The 23,056-nt window shown below is 37.4% G+C and overlaps 1 protein-coding gene across 10 annotated transcripts in view; it reads left to right on the top strand.

The window, feature by feature from the left end:
- Positions 1-21,167, top strand: part of pms1 (PMS1 homolog 1, mismatch repair system component) — a 101,720-nt gene extending 80,553 nt beyond the window's left edge. For 9 of the 10 annotated variants that reach the window (XM_048599113.1, XM_048599107.1, XM_048599108.1 and 6 more), the window contains 4 exons: positions 13,806-14,288; positions 14,896-15,026; positions 17,549-17,709; positions 20,201-21,167. In XM_048599113.1, the coding sequence (XP_048455070.1) occupies positions 13,806-14,288; positions 14,896-15,026; positions 17,549-17,709; positions 20,201-20,365 (940 nt within the window). In that variant the 3' untranslated portion in view covers positions 20,366-21,167. The remainder of the gene's footprint in view (positions 1-13,805; positions 14,289-14,895; positions 15,027-17,548; positions 17,710-20,200) is intronic. The other variant, XM_048599116.1, reaches the window with a different exon arrangement.
- Positions 21,168-23,056: the final 1,889 nt, after the last annotated feature.

Here is a 23,056-nt window from a genome sequence, read left to right as displayed (position 1 = left end):
ATTTATTTCTGATAGCAGCTGTTAGTTATGTATCTGCTAATCCCATTTATGCCTCTTAGAAATGCATCTTTTGTTTATTATTCCATTAACATCTCCTTTTGCTTTTAATCATTATCCTTTTAGTATTTCATCCATACTGCCTTTCACCTAATTACATTTTCTTCCACTTGTCGCACTTCAGATCTTATTTAAAATCCCCATACATTTCTACTTTTTCTCAGTTCTGGTGGAGTGTCATTAGGCTGAAACATTAACTTGTTTCTCTCCATGGGTGCTGCCAGACCTCCTAAGTATGTCAAGTCCAAGCCCCTTCTGTATTTTCTAAAGATTTACAACATTCATAGTGTTTTACTTTAATAACTCTATAACTCTGCTACCAGTGTTTCTAGAAGCGTTGCTATTAATTTGTAAATAACATAAAGTCAAATATAAAGATGGAATATATGTACTACTTTAAATTGCGGATTAAATTGTATTTTTGCAACATGGACTATTTATCGTCCTCTAACTCCATTTCATCTAAGATTTTGGTCATGTCTGCTCAAACTCCCACAACATACAATGGCAAATTTGTATTATAGTGTCGCTGGTTAGAGTCAGATTTAAAAATACTATTGCAGCTCTATGCTTAATTTTAGAATTAAGTAAGAAAGGCTGTAGTTCAACACTGCATTGTTTAAAAAAACAAATGTAAGAAACAGTGAGGAATTTCTATGCAAAGAAAATTGATCCATGTACAGGAAAACTTTATTGCGTCTTTGTTATGTTGGACATCTGGTATCTCAAAAATGTACATGTCTCTGATTGTTGGATTAATTCTTGGAACTAGGTAAAATCGATGTTTATGTGTCATTGAATGGCAAAAGTGTGTACTACTGTTATGTTCCACTAGATGGCTTTCATCCATATGGATTGTGAATGTATTTACTTAGCCTGTGCAGATATATATTTTATTTACAGTGGTTAAATATGATGAATTTTGTACAAACATAAAATAATACATTATGGGTGCTGTAATTGTATTGAAGAACACAGCCCATTATCTTGCAACACCCTCCCATATTTTCTAAACATTGCAATCCCTGTCACACTGGATGATGCAAAAAAGCTTGATTGTAATCATAAACTTTCAGTTCGATGGTCTTTATGCTGCTACCCCTAATGTCATACACTGTGTTTCATTCCCATCTGACCTTCTGCATAGCACAATGCTTGCTGTTTTGCAGAAGAATAATTTGGGGCAAAGGGTAAGTATAAAATGTGCATGCAATATACTGACCACTGGGTAATTAAAAATATTTTTAGCTATTCAGTTAAAAGTTACATTTGTATCACAAAATCTTTTTGCAGCGATACAATCTAACTAATACTAAATACTACTGTTTAAAGCAAATTGTCAGTTGTATCCACTATGCTCTAAGGAAAGCTATCTTGTAGAAAATAGTTGATATAGGTTAGGAACGGGCTTGTATGAAGAGTGTAAACATTCTTGGAAGGCTGCTGAAGTCCCCCACCCCCACCCCACTTGAAGCATAGTGTTTCAGATGAGTGATGTGAAACACTTGTCTGCAATTAGAAAATTAATTGTGATCAAAATTTTAAATAACTGCTTGTGCAGCCATTCAATTTTATCGTTAGATAGTTGTCCTGAAATTCATCCTACAGCATAAAAAGGGAGGTTTACAAACTTCCGTACACTCTGGAATCACTTTAAGCAGAAGCTGTCCTGCAATAAAATAGAAAAGTAGTTGGGCAGTTTTGTTTTCAAGACTTTTGAAAGGCAGAGTAAGGGGGGATAATATTTTTCTTTGTGACATGTTGCCAGATAGATCAGTTGTTTGTGAGATAATACTTAGGTAAAAATTATCATTGCACGAAAATGTTTAAATTGGTACAAGGAACAACCTAACTGGAAGAGGAACTAACTTCGATGGGATGAGAGGAGATCTGGCCAGTGTAAGATGGAGCCAGAGCTTGACAGGAAAAACTAATTGAACGGTGAGTGATCTTTAAGGAGGCAGTGTTTCAAGTGCAGATGAAGTGCATTCCACAAAAGGATATAAGTAAGGAAACCAAAGTCAGAGCTGTTTGGATGAAAAGGGAGATGGAAGATATGGTGAAACACAAAAAGGATATGATGCACGTAAGATGAATTCTTCGAGAGAGAGCCAGGCCAAATGCAACACATTGAGAGGATACATTGAGGAAAGTAAGACTGGCAAGGAGTGAACATGAGAGTAGAATAGCAGTTAGTATAGAAAGGAACTGAAAATCTTCTACCAGCAATTAGATAATAAGTGGATACTAAGAGGCTGAGTTAGGGTGTGGGAGGGGGGATGTTCTATTAGGGACAAAGTAGGATATATATGTTTCGAGGTGTGGAGTAAAAATAGAATATTTAAGAAGACTTCATATCAGTGTTCTCTAAGGAAGGGGAAGCTGATTAAGTGTTGATAGAATTGGAGACAGTAGAGATAATGAATAAGATAGAAATTCCTAGACAGGCTGGCTTAGATTGGATAAGTCGTCTGGGCCAGATGGCTTGAATCTTGGGTTGCTAAAAGAACTGGGAGTAGAATTAATTGCAGGGCTTGTCATCATATTCCATCCTTCCCTGGGTTAACAAGGTATAGAGCTGGATGAACTCAGCAGGCCAAGCAGCATCACAGGAGCAGGAAGGCTGACGTTTCGGGCCTAGACCCTTCTTCAGAAATGGGGGAGAGGAAGGGGGTTCTGAAATAAATAGGGAGAGAGGGGTAGGTGGATACAGGAGAAGATAGCTGGAGAGGAGACAGACAGGTCAAAGAGGTGGGGATGGAGCCAGTAAAGGTGAGTGTAGGTGGGGAGTTAGGGAGGAGATAGGTCAGTCCAGGGAGGATGGACAGGTCAAGGGGGCGGGATGAGGTTAGTAGGTAGGGGATGGGGGTGGGGCTTGAGGTGGGAGGAGGGGATAGGTGGGAGGAAGGACAGGTTAGGGAGGCGGATGTCTTGCGCCAGGGTTGGTTGGGGAGGGTGGTTGTGGTGGAGTGGAGAGAAAGTGCCAGAGGATTGTAGAGTGCAAGTATGAAATCTCTACTGAAGAAAGAGTGCAAGTACGTCTCTTGTAAGTACAGGCCAGTCAGTTTAAAATAAATGGTGGATAAGAATTTGGAAATGACAAACAGGAGGAAAAAAATAATCAACAGCTAGTTGTAAAGATTTGAATGAATCAAGTAGAGCCAGGACAGATCATGCTTGACTAAATTAATTGAAAATTTTTGACGAAGTAATAGAGAAGGTTGATGTTCGAAATTTATGGATGTTATTTATTTGGATTTTAAGAAAGTATTTGTCAGAGTATCTCATAAAAGGTTGATCATCAAAATTGAGATTCATGGAATAGCAGAGAAAGCCAGGGAAATGGTTATTGTTTTCAGATGGGGGAAGGTAGGCAGTGGTGTTTACAAATTGTCAGTCCTAGGACCACTGATTGTTTTAATATATTTAAATGATATGGATGTTGGATTAAAAGTCACATTTCAGAATTTGCTGATAATATAAAACATGGAGGTATCAACAATGATATCAATTAACTGTAACATGACAAATTAGTTACATTGGGCAGAGAAGTGGCAGGTGGAATATAGAACTAATACAGTTTCACAGAAGGGATAGGAAAGGCAATGTAGACTTGATGGCATAGTTCTAAAGTGTGTGGAAGGATAGAGGACCACGGGGATTCATTTGCATTGATTTTTGGAGGTCAGGGGACATATCAAGGGTGTAATTAGCAATGTAAATGCAATCTTGGGCTTCAAAAATACAGATATTAAATACAAAACAGGGGGATTATGCAGAACCTTTATAAGAAGCTCAAGTTAGGGCTCAAGTAGAGCATTGACTTCACCTGCTTTGGGAAAGATGTGAAGGTCCTTGAGAGAGTAGTGAGTAGAACGTTTCCAGGAATGAGGAGTCTTAGCTAGAAGGTTATGTTGGAGATTGTTGTTCTCATGGAGCAAAGGACATTGAGGGGAAATTTGATTGAGGTCTGCATAACGTGATAGGCTTAGATAAGATGGACAATGAAAAGCTTTTCTCATTAGCTTACGCAATAACTCAGGGGAGCAGTTAAAGATTTAGAGCAAGAGCTGCAGAGAGGTAAAGAAGAAATTTTTACCCTCTGAATAATAGTGACCAAGAACCTATTGCCTATGAGTATGATGTGAGTGAAGATGGTGAACGATTTCAAAACGCAAGTGGATAGATACATAGAAATAAATTTACACAGCCATAGAGTAGGGGATTGGGACTAACTGGAGTGCTTTTCAGAGAGTGAACATGTGTCCAATGGACCATGTGACATTCTGTGCCATTAATAACTCTGTCAAAAATGAAATATTTCAGATCAAGTAAAATCCTGCACTTTATTTAATCTAAATTTGAAACAGGAATTTTCTCCTGACACCTTGATGTGGATAACAAAATTGCAACTTTGACAATGTAGTCCAAATTCCAAGAACAACCACCAATTCAGAAATGTTTGTGATATTTGACACTTTAATCCCACGTAGTACTGATACAGGCTCCTGTTATTTCAGCAAACCAGCGTTGCACTATCAAACATGCCAGCCTTCCACTCTACCATGGCCAAACTGCAGAGTACTTCTAAAACAATAATACTAGCTGCTCTTGCAAAACACAAAACATTTTGTCTGCTGTTAGATATAATTCATAAATTGGGCAGCACTTGCTGAATAATCCTAATAGCTATTCTAGCAATCAAATTAAGATCATCAGTCAAACCCTGACAGATCGTTTATTCTTGCTGGAAGCAACACATGGCCATAAAACAAGATTTATAAATGAAAGGAATATGTTCAAGCATTCCATAATTTGAATTGCCTGGAAGCTTGGGAAGCCTATTGTTCCCTGTTGCTTTCTCCAATGCAACACTTTGGCCAATCAGAACCAACATGCCAACTAATTAGCACCCTTTTTCTCCTGCAGTACAAATTGTTGTGGTTGTTTGAAATATGACTTTCTTATGCTTGGCTTGATGAGTACATGACATCAAACTCTGGCACCATGTTTCTTATTTTAGCAACATTGTGCTTAAATATACGTTAATTACTCCTAGATTTTTGAGATAATACATTTTCTTACAAGTACGGTATCCATGCATTAGTTGCACAAAACGTCTATTCACAGGGCATAATTTTGTTTGCCCAATCTTATTTGGTAGGAGAATTACAATGATATTAAAGCCAAAGTCATTTTATCGAGCACTAACTTTTTTTTTTGATCAAGCATATGGGTATGGAGACCTACTTTAAATGGAATGAGAAAAATGATGAGGAATTTGGTCATAACTCTAATCTCTGTTAGTTTTGAAGTGAACTAGTTTGTATTTAGTCAGTTTAAAATTTTGTTCTAATTTTTGGCTCCCTGGAGTTTGTACAATTTCATGTTAAAGATTAAATGTGCATATTTCCTAATATTCTGGAGCAAATTGTGTGACTTGAAAAATCTGAGACTTCAGTTTTACCAGAAGTTGGCTAAATGTTAATTTTGGCAAGTTTTATGAAGGATTTCATTCCAAAAGGCCTAGCAAGCTATCTCATGTTTTCTTCCCAAACTCGCGTCATTGCCTATGCACCATATCCCCATGGTGTTCCCTTATCATATTCTGTCACCACAGACGAAGTTGCTGGTTATGGGGACATTCTGGGATTCCAGGCACCAATATCATCTTTAAAAGCAATCTGTGCATCCAGTCAAGCACTAGCAGTCTGTAAATTACTCAGCTATCTTGGACATAGGAAAATTGGCATTCAACTTCACCGAAGGGGACCTGGAGGTCTTTGTATTCTCACTGCCCATGGAGCTTGCCCTGAGATTTTGGTGCCCAGTTTCCAAGATGGAAAAACCAGAAGTATGAGAGTTAGCACTGTGACCTTCATGTTGGGAATTGTCACTGTCTAATTTATAGCTGGTAGGTGGAGATTGAGAAGCTGGCATATCAATGAGGAATTATGAAATAATGAGGAATTTAATGCAATTAAAACAGTGATTTAAATATTATTTTAAAATATGATTTTTTAATACGTGAAAATAGGCCTCTTATGAGAATTCCATCTCCCCATTCAAAACTTGTTTGGAAAATGGGACGTTTTGCTCTTAATGCCAGGAATCTCATTACTACCAATCTCATGATTCTCTTAATTTTCACACCAATGCTCACGTCATTCACCGGCTGGAAAGAGTCAATCCTGTTTGTTTGGACATCTTATGCAATCAGTTTATTCCTCCAAAGGCGAGACCCATTCTCTTGACTGTTGTGATTGGGGTATATTCTGAATTCTAATAGATTAGGACATAAGTAAACTATTTTGGCCCTTTATGCATACTAGAATGACTCCAACCCCCTCCTCGCCACCCAACCCCCACCACTACCAATAAATACTGAATTTGTTCACATTGCAGCAAAGCCCATCCTGGTCTTGCCTGTTGTCTCTGTGAACATTTTCTGGTTTAAAGTCTTTTACCCATTGAGCTATCTGAGCTTTTTTTTCCACTCTGTTCTGACATCCTCTCCACCCTTTCTTTACTCTTTCTTATTGAAATATTTTTCTTTGTTACACAAACTATCATGTATCATGTCAAATTATGCAATTTGTGTTCTTTGAACTATTGAACAGAACATGTAGATAATTTGGCTCCAAAGCAAAATGACTGGTTCTTTGATTGAGACACTTAGCAGAATCTTATCTAACGAATCCTGTAGCAACAACTGTTTGTCTGTCATGGCAACTGTAGCAGAGTCTGTCATGTCTTTAGCTGCACCTCTTGTGGAGGGAAATGAATGAGGATTGGGGATAATTAGTATAAGGCCCAGAGGTGACCACACCAAAGACTTGCATAATCCAATATGAAGCAGAGTTTTTAATTGGTAACAGTACATAACTCAGTGGTCAGGTCAAAGCTGTAACTCTGTTAAAGGATTAAATTTCTGTTGAAGTGATTTTTCCCCTCCAGCTGTACAGGTAGCAGATGGTTTCTATCTCAACAGTTATAGTTGAAGCAGTCTCTCCACTTCTTGTTGGATATGATTTATTGCTTGTCCCAGGACCCCACTTAGATTCAATAGGTTGAACTGAATAAAGGTACCATATGTGAATTGGGTAAATCATAATTAGTTACAACTGTTGAAGAAAAAGAAATCTCTTTTTTAAAATATTTAACTTTACCTGCACATAATTGACTTTGAATGTTCAAATGAAAAGTGATTATCTCTCAGTACTTAACAGGAAACAGTAAATTGTACTACACTCTAAAATATATTTCCTTAATAGGAGAGATAATTTCTTACAATTAAATTTGGCATGTAACTGCGTTGTAATTTTTTTAAAAAGTTACAATATAGGTGCTAAGTTTTATGCAAGGTTAATGAAGTCCAGGTGCTAACATCATTAGCCTGTTTCTGTTGATTTTTGACAACTGATCATTGCAGGTTCAGTCTAATGACTGGAGAGTTTCAATGCTTAGTAATGGAAGGCTAGTGAAATTTACCTAAATTCATGCTTACAATTGTAAACATGCAATGATAAACAGCTTTTAACAAAGTGTTGTTTAAAATTATTTTAATGCAAATATTTTGTAGTTTATTAAAAGTAAAACTGAAAAATGTCTTTCCAGTTACATTCACAGATAATTAACTAAAAATGAGGTTCACCAATTACCTGTACCTTAAACGTGAGTTTCCCTAGTTGCAATCCCCTAGTTGTATTAGAAGCATGTACATTATCACTTGAGGGCTCATTTTCTAATTAATCTGGTTTATGGGAGAAGCAATTAGCCAAGCACCTCTGTTCACTTCTGATTGTGCTTCTGTGAAGCTTTGGCCCATGTTTTTATCAGTGTTAGTGTGCTATATAAGCAAAAATAGCTGGTTCCTTTTCCTCCTTCTCCTCCTCCTCTCCCCTTCGAATGAGGATAACTAGTTATATTATGAAACCATTTGTTCAGTTTATAGTGAAAACTGAAATTTCTTCATGTGTTAAGAGAGAATTCCTATCTGAGGGAATTCCACAGAAGAGGTGCCTTCAAATGTAATTACTTTAACAGAATTAAAATAGCTACTAAAGCCATCGGCTAAATGGATACACTCATTAACAGGCAATGTGGAAAGGCAAGCTCCATGTGCGTGACTTTTTTCTTTTCACATTGCATTGTAAGTAATACAAAAATGTTGTAATGCTGAAATTTTATTTATAGATGAGCTTATATCCGAAGTAATTTAGATTTCTATGTTGTTTTTTGTTTTCTAAAACAAAACTTATTCTGATTCCATTTCAGAATTGAAGCATATAAATGGCTGACAAAACTAGCTAACTTTTGACATGTGTAACAACTAAAGTTCTTCCAACAATCGAATTGGCTTTGATGCTAATCCCAGTAGGAGAGTTCAGTAAGGATGTTAAAAGCATTCTTCATGCATGAATCCTAGGGATGATTATCAGTAATGTTGGATTCTTATGCTCATTTTCAGAGCTGCTGACTAAAACTTCCAGTTTATTTCAGCATAATTAACCTTCCTCTGACAATATTTCACATCTCCTCAATTAATCTCAGAATTGTAATAAAATGTTTACTTTCAATATTTCTGCATTAGAAAGCAATGATTCTATGTGCTGTAACATTTTAAAATGAATGAGTATTTTATTGTGATTGATCCAGTCTATTTGCAGGATGAGTGTATATGTACATGGTGACATACAAAACCTAGGTAACTGTCTTCAAGTGCCATCTTTTAATATTGAGAAAAAACTGCTTGGAAAACTCCCTGCTTTTCTGATGAAGGGTCCAGGCCTGAAACGTCAGCCTTGCTGCTTGGCCTGCTGTGTTCATCCAGCTCTGCACCTTGTTGTCTCATCATTATCCTCTATTCTGTCTTTCCTAGCTTCTACTTCAATGCATCTCCTGGCCCAGATCCTCTAGTCTCTAGTTTACCAATGCATGAGAGAAGATGTATGTCAGGACCCTGTAGAAGTCTCGATGTGTAGATGTACATGGGAAAAGCTGGGAAGTTTAAACTTCTAATGGGGAATTCCCCCATCTCCGGGGACCCAACTCAAATGTCTTCGACTCTGACCTAATATCAAGTGACTTGGAGTAGACCTGCTTGGCGTAACTTGATAGTTATCCAGGAAATGTTAGACAGTTTAAAACCTGTTCTGACACCTGCATAATTCCATAAACAACCCACTCACCTAACCCCCAGCTTGACTTAAGTACTACCCTGATCTCTGACCGTCTAGCACTTGGCCGAATGGCGACTTCCACCCCAACACGACCATACTGCTACCACCCAACTAGCTGCTCCCAACCAGATCTCACACCCACTTCGCCACCTCACCTACTCATCTATTCATGTTCTCACATCCATTCACTCTGTCTCACCCATTCACTAATCCACACTCGAAGACTGGGCTTGTAAACTTGCCAAATAGAATATGGTAACTAGTGCATCAAGGGAGAGGCATGTTCTGTTTCTCCTGATTCTATTCTACTCTAATGGAATTTCCCTGGGCTATGCTCTGCTCTGCAATTCTTTTAAAGCTGGCATTGGAAGATTCTAGAAGAAATATGTAGCAGCACTGAGTCAGATGAATCTTTGCCATTGCTTGGAGATTCGGGCCATCATTTCTTTCAGTCACTACCTGTGGTAAGCAATTTCATCCTCCCATCACTCTTGTAAAGAAAAGATAACACAGTGTGGAGCTGGAGGATCACAGCAGGCCAGGCAGCATCAGAGGAGTAGGAAAGTTGAAGTTTTGGGTCGAGAAAGTTATTTTCTGAATTCCTTGTTAGTGGCAAATAATCTATCTTCTATATATGACCTCTGATCATGCCATTTGTTTGCTTACTCCCAATTCATTTGCACCTTGTTTGTTTATTGTTTGGCGCCCTATCAAAGACCTTTGTTAAAATCTATATAAATTACATTTATTAATTTACCATTGTTTACTCTCTCTTACCTCCTTGAAACAAATCAGTAAGGTTGGTAAAGCAAGTTACCTCTTGAAATCCACATTTTTAACTATATTTTTAGTTTCTAGAAACTACCTCTTTTAGTAGGGTTTTCATTGTTTTTCCAACCACCAATAGTAGCCCGACTTGTGAATAATTTCCTGCAGCTAATAGAGACCCTGTTAGCTGCCAGGCCTTTGCTACTATATGCTTTTGAAATGAGTTATTGAATACATGAGGAAATTGTATTATCTCTTCCCTAGAATTAAAATGCCGTTGGTTCACTCCATCCATATGAAAGGTTTTATCTTTTTTGAGTTTATTTTATTCAATATAATCCTTTTTTTATACTAAATACATTGTCACATTACTTAATACCTATTTGCATCACTGGTAAATAGAAAACAGAACAATAATTCAATATTTCTTCCGTCTTTCACCTGTGATAATGTCCCATATGTCCCTGAATGAGCCTTATTACCAATCTTTCTTTTATATTGACGTGTTTGACATATTTTACTATTTTGTTTTATGTTCTTTCCCTGCCTCCCTAATTACCTGACATAATTCCTAATCTCTTAGTCTCTCACCAAGCATTCCGCTGCTGCCTATGTATTTAATGTATGTTTCCTAACCCACAATTGTTCCCTTATGTCTTTATTTATCTCCTGGTGTTTGATTTGTTCTTTGCATCTAGTAACCTGGTTTTCATCATCTGTAAGTATTTCTCTGTCATCATCTTAAAGTATATTGTATAATAGTCCTTGTTGCCCAGATGTTCCACTACTTCTCTTTCCCTTCCCTACTCTGCTTCAATTTATTCCCCATCACAGGAGTGAGTAACAAATATTCCCTATTGGGTGGCACGGTGGCTCAGTGGTTAGCACTGCTGCCTCACAGCACCAGGAACCCGGGTTCAATTCCACCCTCAGGCGACTGTCTGTGTGGAATTTGCACATTCTCCCCGTGTCTGCATGGGATTCCTCTGGGTGCTCTGGTTTCCTGCCACAGTCCAAAGATGTGCAGGTTAGGTGGATTGGCCACGCTAAATTGCCCCATAGTATTCAGGGATGTGTCGATTAGGTGGGTTATTGGGAGATGGGTCTGGTTGGGATGCTCTGAGGGTCGGTGTGGATTTGTTGGGCCAAAGAGCCTGTTTCCATACTGTTGGGATTATATGATATGATGTGATATAATGGATTAGAAAGGAGTATTGCAAATATTTAATGAACTCCATTTCCTTATTCTTGTCACCTGTCTCTTCTTTGATTCACTCGGACTTGGGCATTTATTGCCCATCTCTAGCTGCTCTTGAGAAGGTGTTGGAGAGCGGTTTTCTTGAACTGCTGAAGTCCACGTGCTGTAGGTTAATTCACAATGTCCTTAGGGAGGGAATTTGAGGATTTTTACCCAGTGACAATGAAGGAACAATATCATAGAATCCTCACAGTGTGGAAACAGGCCATTCGGCCCAACAGGTCCACACCGATCGTCTGAACAGCATCCCACCCAGTCCCATCCCTGTCCTGTAACCCTGCATTTCCCATGGCTAATCCATCTAACTTACACCCTTGGACTCTATGGGCAATTTAGCATAGCCAATCTACCTAACCTGCACATCTTTGGACTTTGGGAGGAAACCAGAGTACCTGGCAGAAACTCACACAGACACAGGAGGAATGTGCAAACTCCACACACACAGTCAAGAGGGTGAATCGAACCCAGGTTCCTGGTGCTGTGAGGCAGCAGTGTCAACCAATGAGCCACCATGCCGTCCCCTTTTTTTCATTTGTTTTTTGTGTGGAAGCAGGCCATTTGGTCCATCGAGTCCACACCGACCCTCAGAAGACAACGTTCCACCAAGACCCACCCTATGCCTGTAAACCTGCATTTCCCATGGCTAATCCGCTCAGTCTGCACATCCCTGAACACTACGGACAATTTAAAACGGCCAATCCATGATATAAGTGATATATTTCCAAGTCAAGGTGGTGAATGGTTGGAAGTGGTGGTGTTCCCATGTATCTGCTGCTCTTGTAATTCTACATGAAAGTGATCATGGGTTTGGAAGGTGCTGACTAAGGATCTTTGAACTTCTGCAGTGCATCTTGTAGATAGTATTGCAGAAATTCGCAAATGATCCTTAGTCAGCAGAGTAGTTGAAATTCCCCAAGATGACTATTCCGTGTTTTTATTTCATTCCAAGGATTTTCTGAAGATTTCTTTATCTTCCTTAGTGTGATTTATCCTTTAATGTATTTTATCTCTATCCATATGGATTCTATTTTTGCCTTGCTAATAGTTGCATTCCTTTTTCATACTGCCATAATGCCTTCATAGGCAGTCCAGCTACTTTACCCCTATCTTTCCAAATGTGTTATGCCCTTAATATTTAATTCCCATGCCCAATTTTCAGTAACCATGTCTTGGTAATCCCTACCATGTCTGCTTTCTCCCAGTGCATAACTGCTTCCAACTCTCCTGCTTTACTCTGGACACTGTGCATTGCTCTATGGACATTTAAACTCCATTTTTTATTGCATTTCCTTTCACTTTATGCTTAAAAAAATTTCTGGATTCATGTTTCATAACTATTTATTACCTTGGTATCAATGTCTTCCCTTGCTTTATTTTTTCCAAAGTTCTCCTGCACTGCTTTGTTTACATGTAGACATGTGGACTGATGTTTCTTGTAAATACCCCTCCCCTCCACCACCCCTCAATTTTAAAGCTCCCTCACTGTTTGCCCTTTTTGTTAGGCCAACGATCCCATTATGGTTCAAGTGGAGCCCATCACATCTGTACAGCATCTTCCTGTTCCAAAAACAGAACATGAATTGCAGACTCTCCTCACCAGCTCTTTAAACATGCCAGTCTTCTGCTCTGCCTGCTCCTACACCAATTTGCACACGTCTTGGGCAGCAATCCAGAGACTATTACCCTTGTTCTAACATTGACCATGACAACCGGGTAGGCAACATACCGTCAAGATTTTCAGTTCATGTGCACTTTGCCTGGAGTATTTATTTAAAATTGCAGTACAATCGCTGAGGCATATCCCCAGTTACCTATGTACATTGGTACAGAGTTCCTGATCTCGAATGTGCTGCTTCAGGGGATTCATCCGGGTTGGCTCACCACGGGGGAAGAGAAAATTGGAGTGGATTCTCCCACCAAGCAGTTCTTGTTTGTGTCTTCTCAGTCGAGGGATCTTGACATTCAATGAAAATTAGCTGAGGTGACCCAATATTTTCATACAATTCAGTATATTTGAAATGGTATGTTGTTGTTTTTTTTTTGAGCAATACATGGAGATGTTGCTCCCTAGAGTGATGCAGATTTTTATTGATAGTGAAACTGGGTTTGATACTTTTTAATGGAAGTGCATATGCAGTCGATTATGAATTATTGGGTATTGCACATACTTGTATCCCATGGTTTCCTTTAACTAAGCAGCAGCAACTTGAGTTAAAATATACTAGAACCTAATTCCAAATTTTGTTATAATATTTGTTTAACTTGATTCATTGTTTAAAAAAATCCAATTGATTAAAATTTAACCACTATTAATCATTTTGCTAGTTCGTATAAACTTTTTTTAAACAATTATACTGAGTGTCATTTGGAGTCGAAGTAATATGTTGCTGGGATATAGGCTTGGCTAAATGTCAATGTATGCTGCACATTTCAGATCAGTGAAGGAGTTTTGAGTTTCTCAAAATGTACAGCATAATGTGCCTGTAGTAACTTTGTATATTCTTCAATTTGAGTATTTAAGTAAACTAATATTTCTTTAGGTATGAAGAGAAAGCTGCAAAGGACCTAGACAGATACAATTCACAGCTGAAGAAAGTAATGGAAGAAAATTCTCATCAGGAAGAACAGAATCAACCAGAATTGGCCCCAACAATTAAAGTTAATAAGAAGCAAAAACATAACACACCACTTTCAAATCAGCAAATTTTGGATAAACTTTTCCAGTCACAAATCCATAACAAAAAGAGTTTGGAGCCACCTTGTAAGACAATAGATGTTCCATTTTCTTTAAACCATTTAAAAAGACAGCTTGAGAGACTTTCCAAAAGCCGCAAATCAGGTGCTGAAAGACTTCATCTCATTAACTGCTTGACTTCTTACAATGGATGGGTTGTTGCCTCTGAAAGGAAGCTGATGTTGCTAAATCCTTTTCGGGTGGAGGAAGCACTACTATTTAAAAGACTGATGGAGAATCATATATTTCAGACAGAGGCCCTTGATACACCAATAGCTCTAACTAATAGGTATGTTAAATGTAATTAAAGTGTATAGCATCTCAGGATTTTTATGCCAATACTTTTGAAATTATAATATCTGTTCAGTTTGATATTAGTTTTCCCTTAAAGTAATTACTTATCAATTTTATAGCTATCAAATGCCCTTTTTTCACTTCAAATATGCAATGATCTAAGAAGATTCGAAAATTTTAAGCATTCCCTCTTGAAACCTGCTTTCCTTAATAATTACAATCGTAGTTTACTTAAGCTTTGAGAGTGTTACTGGGCAACAAAACAATACAGTACACCCTGTCTGTATTTAAAGAGTTTTGATATAAATTAGTATTCAGTGATTATTGATGCAAACACTGAACACCTATAGTTTCAAAATGTTATCTACTCTAAATTTTCTCCACAATTAATTATCTTTTTGCCTTCAATATCCATTTCTTCCTTTTGTTTGCAACTACATGTATTAAAAATGCTTAAAAAGAGATGGTTAGACTAGTGCAAATTGATGTTAGAAAATTTGATTGAAAGACTTGAACTATTATATTAGTTTAATTTGTTCAGCGTTTAGCATTCTACTGCTTGTTATTGCCACGGCTAACTATTTGTCGAATTTTTTTTTCAGCCTGTTTGGTGGACCCCAGTACATAGATGGTCTCTGTAATATGCAAAAAGAATGCATTACATTGACGGGGATAACTTATTTTACAGATCCCAGACTTGTATATAATGGGTTTAAGATACAACTAATACCAGGTATGTTGTAGGAACAAAGATCAACTGCGCTGTAATTATTAAAATCAACCTAATATTCTAATAACATTAAGAAAATAGATTTCCCTATTAGAAGGACTTAACTGTTTTACAACAAGCTATTTTGATTGTTGCTGGGAATTATGTCTACAGTGCATCAATTTTAAATTAACAACTGGGAGCTTTTTGAATCATTGGCTAATTTGTGTGTTTGATCCAAAAATTCAGTTTTGTTCAAAGAAGTGAAATGGATGAGTTCCTAAAATCATTTGGAGAAAGCTTAATCATCTTCTTGTAAAGTCATTTCTGTGGCAGTACATTTATTTGGCATATGTGAATGTGGCAAGGTGCCTAGTCAAATATTTGTTGATTTAAGTAACTCATCTACAAGATTCAGTTGAAATAAAGAATCTCAGGTAGTATGAAAGTGTAATATTTAAATATTTAAATCCAATAATGCTGTCTGAAAATACTCCATCTACAAGTTGTCTGAAAGCTGCTAAAGGTAGGATTCGTTTTTTTTTTGTTATTTCTACTATATCCCAAACTTGTGTATTTTTCACCAGCTGGTAAGAACTGGAAGGTTACTTTAGCCTATTAAACTATATTTAAGCCATATGTACTAAAACGAGCTATGAGGTGTAAAGGCACTCTCTGTCATGACCTTCTCGCTGGTAAATGCAGTTTTTGGGTCACCAGCAATCTATGCTTTACATAATCATCCATAAAACATACAAAATGTGTCAGAGATAAGGCATTCTACCCAATAATAGCAATAAATTATTCTGACAGAATTGCTGTGTCAGTAACTGGTCAGTGCAAGAAAGAGCATGAGTTTTTTTGCAGGCACACCTTCCTCACATGGAAAAAATTTTAGGGGTCTAACCTTTGCAACAGATTTGCAGTGACAGCACATCAAACCAAAGCTGTGCACCTGGGGGAAAAAGTTGAATTTTGGCCTTTGGCACAAGCTCAAACATTTCCATTTATGGAAACTTGTATTGCATTAATCTCCCACTAACAAATGTTGAATGTTGAAAGCTTGTCAGTTTCCTCAGTTTTAGAATTTTATAGCCTATGCACCACATTTTAGATTTTTGTAAAATATATTTAGTGATCTTAACATACGATTTTGAAGTTGATGTTTTCAGTAAAGTTCAGTAAAATACCTGACCTGGTATACACAATCACCAAAAGACGAAACCAAGTTTTAGCTGCTGTTTTACAGCAAATATTTGTTTCCATAATAATTTGTAACATTGTACCCATGATGTGCCCAATGTAAGTTCCCAACTTGCATTGCTTTCAAAAATTGCTATTTAGAGGTTTAATTTAGTCTGTCAACAGTCAAACCTCCGAACTTTCAAATCAGCTCAACTAAAGTTTAAATTGCTGACTTAAGTTAATGCAGACAAATTTTGTTATTGAAATAAAAGGATAAGAGAAACCATTTAACTGCCGGTGGACGAAAACGGAACATCACCGATGTATCCGTTGGTGATGTCTTCACATTGGATTGTATCATCTCTGTTCACTAAAGGGATTACTATTAAAAAGGGACAATAATGGGAGAAAGTTATTTAAGTCACAAATACAAAAATGAGTGAGAAAGTTATAAGCTGAAATGACTTTTGCCTCTGCCATTTTCTATCTTGAAGTTAATTTAAAAGAAGAAAAGTTGGCTCAACTCCTGTTTTGGTATTGAACAATATAATGTTTTTTAACAAATGCTTTTGGGTTTATTATAAAAGTCAAAAATCCAAAGAGTTTTTCAGTGACAGATAAAACAGATAAGTTGAGAAAGAAAAGTTTGCTACCTAATATAAATCCTACTTATGGAAGTATGTTCTCAGTGGATGGAGCCAGAGAACATTTCCACTTGAGATCGTTTAAAACAGAATGATTATTTCGAAAAAAAGGTCAACATGTGAAGATTTATTTTCCTCCTGCTGAGATGATGGTTTTTCAGAGTCCCTGCCAGGAAGATCTTCTAACATATATGTGCAATTCAGCAGTACGTCACTCACACATTCCACTGGGGCTTGCTCCTTGTGCAGGGTGATGCAGGCACTGACCCTGGATGAAATTTGTTATTAAACATATTTGACAACGGATTCCTTTTCTTGGGGAAAGACACACTGCCTTGTTTAAATCTGCTTAGTATTGCCATCCCCGAGAGGTTGCCAAATGTCACTCAGGCCATGTGGGAATTGTTAACACAAGGAGAAAGTCAGGGCCTGAGGCAACTTTTGATAAACCTTGCAAAGGTTTGCAGCTGTAGTTAACTTAAGCTGAAATAGCTATAGCACTTCAATTTCAAAACAGAGCTCATTTGTACTTGTCAGTTCATAGTGGTGCCGAAGGAAAATTTAGGTTGGTACTGTATTTAAATTTTAATATTTTAGTAATCATTTTGAAAATGTAAGCACTTATTTAGTTGCATGTAATACAAAATACTTAGTACACTTTAAAAAAAAATAAAATTTGTTAAATCTAGACTTGTTCTTGCTTTCTTTCATGGATAGGTACTTCAACAGCAGAGCATCATTTGGAAATTCAAGAAATAACCAGGTGTTTACCTTTCTATGGTATATCAGATTTACAAGAAATTCTGAATGCGATTTTAAATAAAAATGCCCAGAGTGTCTACCAATGCAGACCTCTAAAGATTGTAAATTATTTGGAGGTAAGATACATATGGAAAAAAACCGAAAAAGCAAAATAACAGATTAGCAGGTGGTCTTCTTGGAAGTCAACAGGATTTGCACTCAAAACTTGATGACACTGGAACAGGATAAAATGTGCAATTAAGTCAGTTTCATTTATTTATACTGGTGTTTGAGAGATATATTTAGATATTAGTGAGATGAAGTGACCTTATCATATGCCTTAACTATTTTTTCCATGTTTTTTATTCCTACTTAAGTTTCTCCATTCCTTTAGGATGGGGGAGGGAATACTGATATGCTTCTAGCAATGGTTCTATCTAATTTGACAGCTAGGGAATGCTCATAAGCAATGGAATGTCTTCCTTGCACTATTTTTGCCTCCTTCCTCAGGGGAAATCCATTGCTCGGTCATTGATAACTGAACCTGAGGTTGAGAGGAATCATGAATTTCATGCAGTTCCTGAGTACGATGCAATGGCACACAATGTCTGTTCATACACTGATGTACCAATAGGCTATAAGAGACTTTTAAAAAGTTCCACCACACACAATGCTCCCTTAAGCAGCATGATTTTAAATTTGCCAGTGACAGCTGAAATGACTTGAGATTTGTTTGTATGGTTCAACAATGAGATGGAGGGATAACAGTGTAGAGATTATGCAGTAAAATTATTCTGATATACTTTGCTTTCACTAACATTATCATGCTAGTACATACATCAAAGGTCACTGGCACAGATATCCCAAAGCATTCAAAACCCATAATTTAGTCAGTTAGCCGTCATAAATAAATAAATGTCATGGTACATTTTATGCCTTCAACCAAGTTGATAAGAATTCCTTTTCAGCCCAGCATTCTCACCTAATCAAAGTAGTTGTCGCTTTGCACATTTGAAATAAGAGTCTCTAAACTGAAGTATCAGTTTTGAATACTTTGGGATACCTTCCCAGTACCCTGTAGTATATGTATTAATGTGACAGGAAGCACTTCTATGCTCATCTCCTCCCACCTCTAGCTTCAGTCCTGATTGTGGCTCCTGCATAAGGAGATTTAATTTATGCTCAGGCAAGGTGGTAACACTGGTAATTAATACGTCCCACTATTCAGTTTTCATTGGCATATGTGACATAACTGGAAGTTTGACTCCTGGTTTATGCTTAGCTGATCTCGATGATGGTGTTGCCAAAAGCCACTACTGTAGTGGGTGCCAGCTAATGAACAGTAAAATTGTGCAAATTTTCTCTTCAGCTTTCTGTTGATATTTGCTGGAAAGGGAGTTTGTCTGCATTTGTGCCAGGCTACAGCTGGAAGAAGCTTTATTGTACTTACATTCCAGGTTCATTTGCAAAAAATGGCCATTTGAATGAAATGGCAGATGGTTATCACCAACCTAGAGTTGGAAAATGGGGTAAGGGAATCACAAAGATAACTTAAAGTGGGACCAATGTAGCTGATGTGTCAAGCTCGAGGAAAGAGCTCACATCATGAGAGGCAATCATTCCTTTGAATAATGCACACAATTGAATAGATTGTTTGAATTGAATTGAAATTTAAAATTCATTTCAGGACTGCCACTAAGGCAGAATTATGGTTAATTGGCTAGAACATTTACCTTTGCCAAGTCTGTATCAATGCCATATTGATTCCTGTTTGTATTTTAATCTCTAAGAAATTCAATCTGATTATTGCTGTTCTAAGTTGGTGCTGAATGCTAATTTTAGTTTTGACCAAATATTTAAAGATGTATTCTCTGTAATCTTTATCCAATTAACCATACTCCTATCTGAAACTACTTCAGTTTTCAAAACTGAGGCCAATTTCAGGAATGCTTGGTTTGTGTACGTACGCTCTTGACCTTTGCCCCTTGGTTCCTGCCAGTCGCAGGGCCAAACCTAGGGGCAAAGAGCAGAATTCAGTGACGTGTATTCACAACCTGCTTGTTCTGCATAATTTTATCATGGATGAAGGTAGGAATTAAATGTTTTAATTCTATTTCCTTATTTCCTACCTGTACATCAGACTTGGAAAGGACAAATAAATAATTTTCTGATAACTTGGGAATGCTGTAGCTTTTTATTAAGATTCTTATACGTGAAACCTCACAGTTTAACTAAATGTTGGTACACCAAAATATTCCACCTTCGTGGTAGGGTCCTGGTTGATATCTGCAATTCTTAAATGATGAACATGTGATCTATTCTATTAGTAGTAAATACCAAATAGCAGTTTGACCCACAGGAAAGAAAATTCAGGGGAGAATTCATAACTTGCTTAGGTGCTACTATACCTTTGTATTGTACTGCAGCACTAGGTACAAGGTGATGATAGTTGTGTGGTGAATAAGGAGAACTGAGATGGGTGGGGCAATTACATATATTTTTAATATTGTGAATGTCTATTTGAATGTGCAAAATGCAACTCAATACTCCAAGCTTGTAGCTAACAACATTTTGGCTATAATTTTGCATAAACGCTTATTATAATGTATGACTTACAATTTTCCAAAGGGAGAAGCTGTCCGTCTGGCTCGGCAGTTACCTCTGCGTTTCTCAAGGGAAGACATAGAAAACACAATGTTCAGAATGCAGCAACATCTGGGAAAAGACTGCAATAAGTGCATTCATGATCGTCCATTTTTGCATCATTTAGCAAGTATACCAGAAACTGACTGACTAGACATAAAGCACAGCAAAGCTGACTAGTGTCAGTTGCTGAACTGTAAAAGCCATAAGTAGGTGAAGTGATGGATACCTTTGAATGTAAGCAAAAAACATACCATGTGGAAGCTTTGACACATAATGTTTCATTGTTTGTTTTCAACAAATTGTTTAAAATTAGAATTTTGTGTTCTAAATATATTTCTTTACAGGCAAATTCTTTCATTATTTGCACTCCGTTTCTGAACTCATTATAGCAATTGTAATCCATGTAAAAACAACATGCTGCCAGAAAAGGAATGATCATTCGGAGCTCATCATCTTTAGGACTTATTGTTTGAAGTACCACAACATAAAGCCTGAATATGCTAAAGACAACAGAACACACAATATCAGCATACACGGTTCATAGCTTTCAGCCTTTGTATCCTTATCTTTTTGTTGAAGGTGGAATATAAAAATTGAAATATTTGTTTTGCCTCACTCCTTATTATGCATCATTCCCTGAAAACCCATCTGTTCCCGTGCCTTTAACAATGTAACTCAGTAAATCAGCAGCTGGGAAAAGGACAAGTGTGTCATGGATCAATTCATGTTTCGCACCCTGCCTTTTCCCTGTGGGAAACAAGTTACCCAATGTACAAGCTAGAATCAGTAATTTCCATACTGGAGATTTTCTCCCTTTAAGCCTTTAATTGTTTAGACTCTTACGCAAATGTGGATATTGTATGTTCAATACTTAGAAATAACGTTTGAAACAAATTGATGCTTGTAAAAAAGGAAATAAAGTTTGGTGTAAAATCACCAATTATTGAGACTTAACTTGTCAAATTTGTAAACTCTTGTGTCGTATTCTCCAGACAAAAATATGTACAAATCTTTTCGGCAGTACAACCGTCCCCAGAGATCAGTTATTTTTCTCAGAAAACAAAAAGAGCAGATCTGTAACCAACTTTTATACGTTTGGTGCCAAAACTCTTCTTTTGGATTTTACTTTAGATATTCCTTGCAAATCTATGTTTGAGTCTACAAATGATTTATTTCTTCCCCCACAGGGAAAAAGTGCCCATTATTAGCAATACATTATCCTTCTTGTATATGTGATCCTCTCTAACCGGTGCCTGTGTGTTAGATTCCTCTAATCGCACAGCGAATTTAACAATCACTTCATAATCACTTGTGGGAACATGTGGAATGGGAAAAGGAGTTATCCCATCTTGTGTAATAGCTCATTTCTCAGAAATCCTGAAAAATGGGTACCTGTTGTTATTCTAGCTTTCCAGTTGTGACGTTATTCCTTTAGTCGAAAAAAACTACTAGCAAGTTTCAGCCAGTCACTGAGCATCTGTGAAAAGAGAAACAGATATTCCAAGGAGCATTGTTAAAAAATACTTCAATGTCTGCAGTGAAGTTTCAATTACCCCTTTTAAAGAAACCACTCCCAGTATCTTCACAAGTTGAAATAAATTCCATTTTACATAATCTTTCAAAACTCAAGCACTCCGTATGATATTAAATAAAGAGTACCTTCATAGAGGTCAACACTGTTTAAAATTAACCTAATTAAAACTAATTAAAGTCAAAGGGAAGTATGGCTAGAGCTATGCTGTAACTGATTATTATCTGGGGAGACAGAGGAATAACAGAAGGTTGGGGAAAGCAGGCTGCAACATTTTGCAACATTACCTCGGTCATTGTGATGCAGAGGAGAAGAGCTGTATCCACAGAGGGTCTTCCCAACGAACTCCAAGCAGTGGGATTGGATAGAGGTGGTGATCAATGACTGTCATGTAGCTCCACGAAGGTGGATGCTGTGTTGCAGAAAGTTCAATGAACTTACATTATTGCTTGGCATCAGTGTCTGTATCATCAAATATCATATTCCAACACCACCGCACCCCTATTACTCACTCACCAACAACCTTCCTCACTTTCATAACTTCAGCTTACCCCTAACCTTTGCACAGTTAGTACTGCTGCAACATTTTCACACCCATAGTTCATAGTTAAATACCTGGTTTGTATAAGCAATGACACCGCATCAGATTTCATCACACTGTTCTTTCTCTTTTGCAAAACAAAGTGGAGTATACCTAAAGGCAATGGGTGCTAGCTGGCAGGGATACATAGTCTTGCTGTATGGCCTGATCTTCATGGAGAAGACCGTGCTGGCCAACATTACATCAGCATTTGATGAGTTCATGGATAGCTATCTTTTAAAAAAAAACTGTTGGGTATCCTTCACCCCTCCGCTTCTTGCCACATACTATATGAAGATAAAGTTGTGCAGCAGACAGCAGAGTAAATCTTTACACTTGCTGTACTGAGTACTGCAAGGATCCTCTAGGGTGCCCCAGGCAACAGGATCCTTGTTTTAGCATTTCCATAAAGCCGTTTGGCTTTTGTTGTCAGCATGCTGCTCACTTCTGTGTGGATTAGACATCAGATTCATTGACCATGTCATCAGCAGATACCCCTTGTTGCCTGTTAGCTACAGTTTGGTTTGTTGTTGTGGTTCAAGCACAGATGGCACATCAGACTGCCACAGAATGAAGATATTGTGACTGCTGCCCAAATGCCAGGTATTAATCTGAAATAATTTGCTACCAAGGTCGCATATGGGCTAGACAAGAGAGTGAATTCAATTCAATTGTAGTACATCTTATAGTTGAATGTTCGTGTGTGTTTTTCTAACAGGAGAAGATG

The sequence above is a fragment of the Rhincodon typus genome, chromosome 7 (assembly GCF_021869965.1).
Source record: "Rhincodon typus isolate 14 chromosome 7, sRhiTyp1.1, whole genome shotgun sequence".
In the NCBI taxonomy this organism is placed as follows: domain Eukaryota; kingdom Metazoa; phylum Chordata; class Chondrichthyes; order Orectolobiformes; family Rhincodontidae; genus Rhincodon; species Rhincodon typus.
The sequence above is the reverse complement of the archived record's forward strand: the minus strand, read 5'-3'. Positions and strand labels throughout refer to the sequence as shown.